This window comes from Embiotoca jacksoni, unplaced genomic scaffold (assembly GCF_022577435.1).
Source record: "Embiotoca jacksoni isolate LCO1_2020_lvr unplaced genomic scaffold, fEmbJac1.0.p SCAF_17, whole genome shotgun sequence".
Taxonomy (NCBI): domain Eukaryota; kingdom Metazoa; phylum Chordata; class Actinopteri; family Embiotocidae; genus Embiotoca; species Embiotoca jacksoni.
In genome coordinates this window covers 13052735-13055771 of record NW_027185307.1, presented here as the reverse complement: position 1 = coordinate 13055771, position 3037 = coordinate 13052735, and the positions used below count along the sequence as shown (strand labels likewise).

The following is a 3037-nucleotide window of genomic DNA, read 5'->3' as shown; positions in this document are numbered from 1 at the left end:
CGTTCCCTTGGGGGTGTACTAAACCCCACCCTCCAGAAGATGGCAGTATGAGCACAAGTAAATCTTAATAATAGCGCAGGCTCTTAAAAACTCACACTTTAAGTGAGATATACTGTATAGTATGATACAATAGTGAAACAGAACTTTGTGTATATATTTTGGGGGTACGGTTGGACTTAAAGTAAAAACCTGAAGACAGGCAAAATGAGAGAAAATATGGCTGTGGTTTTCAGAGGCAATCAATCCTAAATGTAACTCCTGTCTGGAGCAGAGTTTCCTGTTAAGTTTGATCACAATGAGCTTGAATTCAAGTTAAGGCTATAAAGAGAAACTAAAAACAGAGGAAAAAAGAAATATAATTCACTACCATATATATACAAAAAAAAAAGGCCAATTTATGAACTTTGATTTGAATGACGCCAGACTAAAGAAAAATTCCTTTCTCCTATAGTGCTAAATATTGATCACGAAAAGTTACTTTGATTTGAAAATGATCTCTTGAAACAAACAAGTGGATGTCACACAAGCAAATGACTGAAGCAGGTCATTTTCTGATCAGGAGGCTTTCTGAAAACACTGATATAAAGAGAATTGAAAACGCACACACTCAAAGTGGGAGACCGAGCGCACGCGGGATTGTTTGTCATCGTTTAAATGCCATTAATTAAAACGTTAACCTGATTGGGTAGAGAGTGAGAGGGGGAGAGGGTATCTCTGTCCCAATAGGCGAATCCTTTTTAATAACCCGCCTCGAGATAATGATGTAAAAAGACTGAAGCGTCTTGTGCGTAACGAGGATCATCGTGGAGATCCGGTGAAGGTGAATCAGACACAGAAAGAGAGAGAGGCAGGAGAGAGCAGCCCTTATTACACGAGTCTCCTCCTCGTCACTACACCTCAGCTGGAGCGAGCCTGCAACTTCACCACTGACACACAACTCAACTCCTAAAGGACACACAGTGGAAGAAACTCACAGAGACGCGTCAAGAGTTTCCAGAAGTGACCATAGCCTGCAACGACGCGGATCCCACAAGGCTATGGACAGGCGGATGAACTTGAACGGCGGCACAGGGGACATTTTTCACAAAACTCTCAGCGCCGTGTCCACCAAAAAAATGGACCCTTTCAGATCGTCGGCCGGCATTGAACTACCAGCCAGAGACCGCCAGTCACCGATCAGTTGCTTTGACCAGGCAGAGCCAGACCCGATTCAGCCGGGAGGACTGGCAGGAGGTAGAGGGGGACCACTCGGTCTGCCGACCGGATCTTTGTGCGTCAACTACGGGGAGAGCGCCAACAGGATCTCGGCGGCGGAGAGCAGCGGCGGGGAGCAGAGCCCCGACGATGACAGTGACGGCAGGTGTGACATGGTCCTTCTGGCCGACGGGCGGACGGTGTCCGCGGGGAAAGCTGAAGGAGGTAAGAAAACCAAAGAGCAGAAAACACTGAGGCTAAACATCAATGCCAGAGAAAGGCGACGGATGCACGATCTGAACGACGCGCTGGATGAGCTCAGAGGGGTCATTCCGTACGCGCACAGCCCGTCAGTGCGGAAACTCTCCAAAATTGCCACTTTGCTGCTCGCCAAAAACTACATCCTCATGCAGGCGCAGGCACTGGAGGAGATGAGGAGGCTAGTGGCGTATCTCAACCAGGGCCAAGCCATCTCTGCAGCCTCGATACCGGCCACCACTGCCCTTGCAGCACCCGGCTTGGGCGCCTACGAGCACCCGCCTGGATATCCCTTCCCCACCGGAGTGGCTGCGTCCTCCTGCCCAGATAAATGTGCCCTGTTCAACAACGCCGCCTCCAGCCTCTGCAAACAGTGCACGGACAAGCCTTAACCGCGCCTGACAAAGACTCAAGAGAAGCACACGAGAGAACACAACCCACTTTAAAGGACACTTTTGGAGAGGAAAAACCTGTGAGGCTGTTGAAGTCAGTAGGGTAGAGACAAAAAGTAATGCCGATGAATACTTTTATAATATTTACTTAATGCATTAAAACGCGCTTTTTTTTTGTTCAAACAATACTTGATTGTGTATATAAATCATCCTTAAAGTGCTGGTATGAATGACAGTGAAGACCAAACAGAAGTACAGTAAGCCTGAGAGTGTGAGTGGCTGCAAGTGTTGAGGAAGTTGTTGATCACTTGCTCTGTGATGGACCCTTTTGGAGATTTGGGTGACCTGACAACGCGCGACTTTTTCACTTGAATAGATGGACACCTTCCCGGAGCGTTCGTCCGACCTCTCTTTCTGCTGCTTTCTCATTTCTTTGCGGTTTTTCTTTCATTCACCTCAGAGACATTTCTTTTTTTAAATTACTGGTTCAAGGCCTGTCTTCACGAACTTTTCTATTGAGCACGTGGAATGTCATGAACAAGGAAAGTTAAATAGATGGCAAGTGAAGTGGTTTAATCAGTCAGATATTTATGTACTAATCCAGACACTTGTTAATAGTTGCGCACGCCTATTCCAATTCATTTTGGGGCACTGTGATATAATAAAACTTCAGAAAAATTTAGAAAACCTGAATGAAGGTTTATCAGGTGTTTCGATGTGTCTTTTGTAATTTATTAATTTGGATATTTATTATGGATATTTTGCTTGCATTGCACATTGTCGTCTTTTTTCTTAGTTGCTGTGTTTTTTTCTTCTCTAACATGATGATTGAGGTCTTCAGATACATCGCGTTGTCAGGTCAGGCTGTGGATTATTGTAGATACCTTAGTTATTATATGAGCAAAGAGGGCCGTTTGTATGTATTTCAGTGTTGAAAAAGCTTTATTAAAATATTTTGAACAACAGAAAAATCTTCTGCTTATTCATCTCATGTGAAGCGTAGTGAAATCAAGACAAACTGCGTTTGACTTTTAGACGGTGTTTGATCATTTCGCTGAATATTTCAACCTAAATTTCAATTTTTTTTTTTAAAGGTTTAAAAAAAAAAACATTTCCACGTGCTTATTATATATTCAGCCCATCATAGTTTCTGAACGTAATGCAGCTTTTATGGACTCTCACCAGGTGTCAAG

At 44.3% G+C, this 3037-nt stretch overlaps 1 protein-coding gene across 1 annotated transcript; it reads left to right on the top strand.

Moving 5' to 3' along the window:
* The first annotated feature begins 788 nt into the window (after positions 1 to 788).
* bhlhe22 (basic helix-loop-helix family, member e22) lies at positions 789 to 2809 on the top strand. The gene has a single exon (XM_069151697.1). The coding sequence runs from the start codon at positions 1038 to 1040 to the stop codon at positions 1842 to 1844; it is 807 nt and encodes a 268-aa protein (XP_069007798.1). The 5' UTR covers positions 789 to 1037; the 3' UTR covers positions 1845 to 2809.
* Positions 2810 to 3037: the final 228 nt, after the last annotated feature.

What these genes read in the sequence shown, in the direction of transcription:
- bhlhe22 (XM_069151697.1), top strand. Translation starts at nt 1,038, where the DNA reads ATGGACAGGCGGATGAACTTGAACGGCGGCACAGGGGACATTTTTCAC.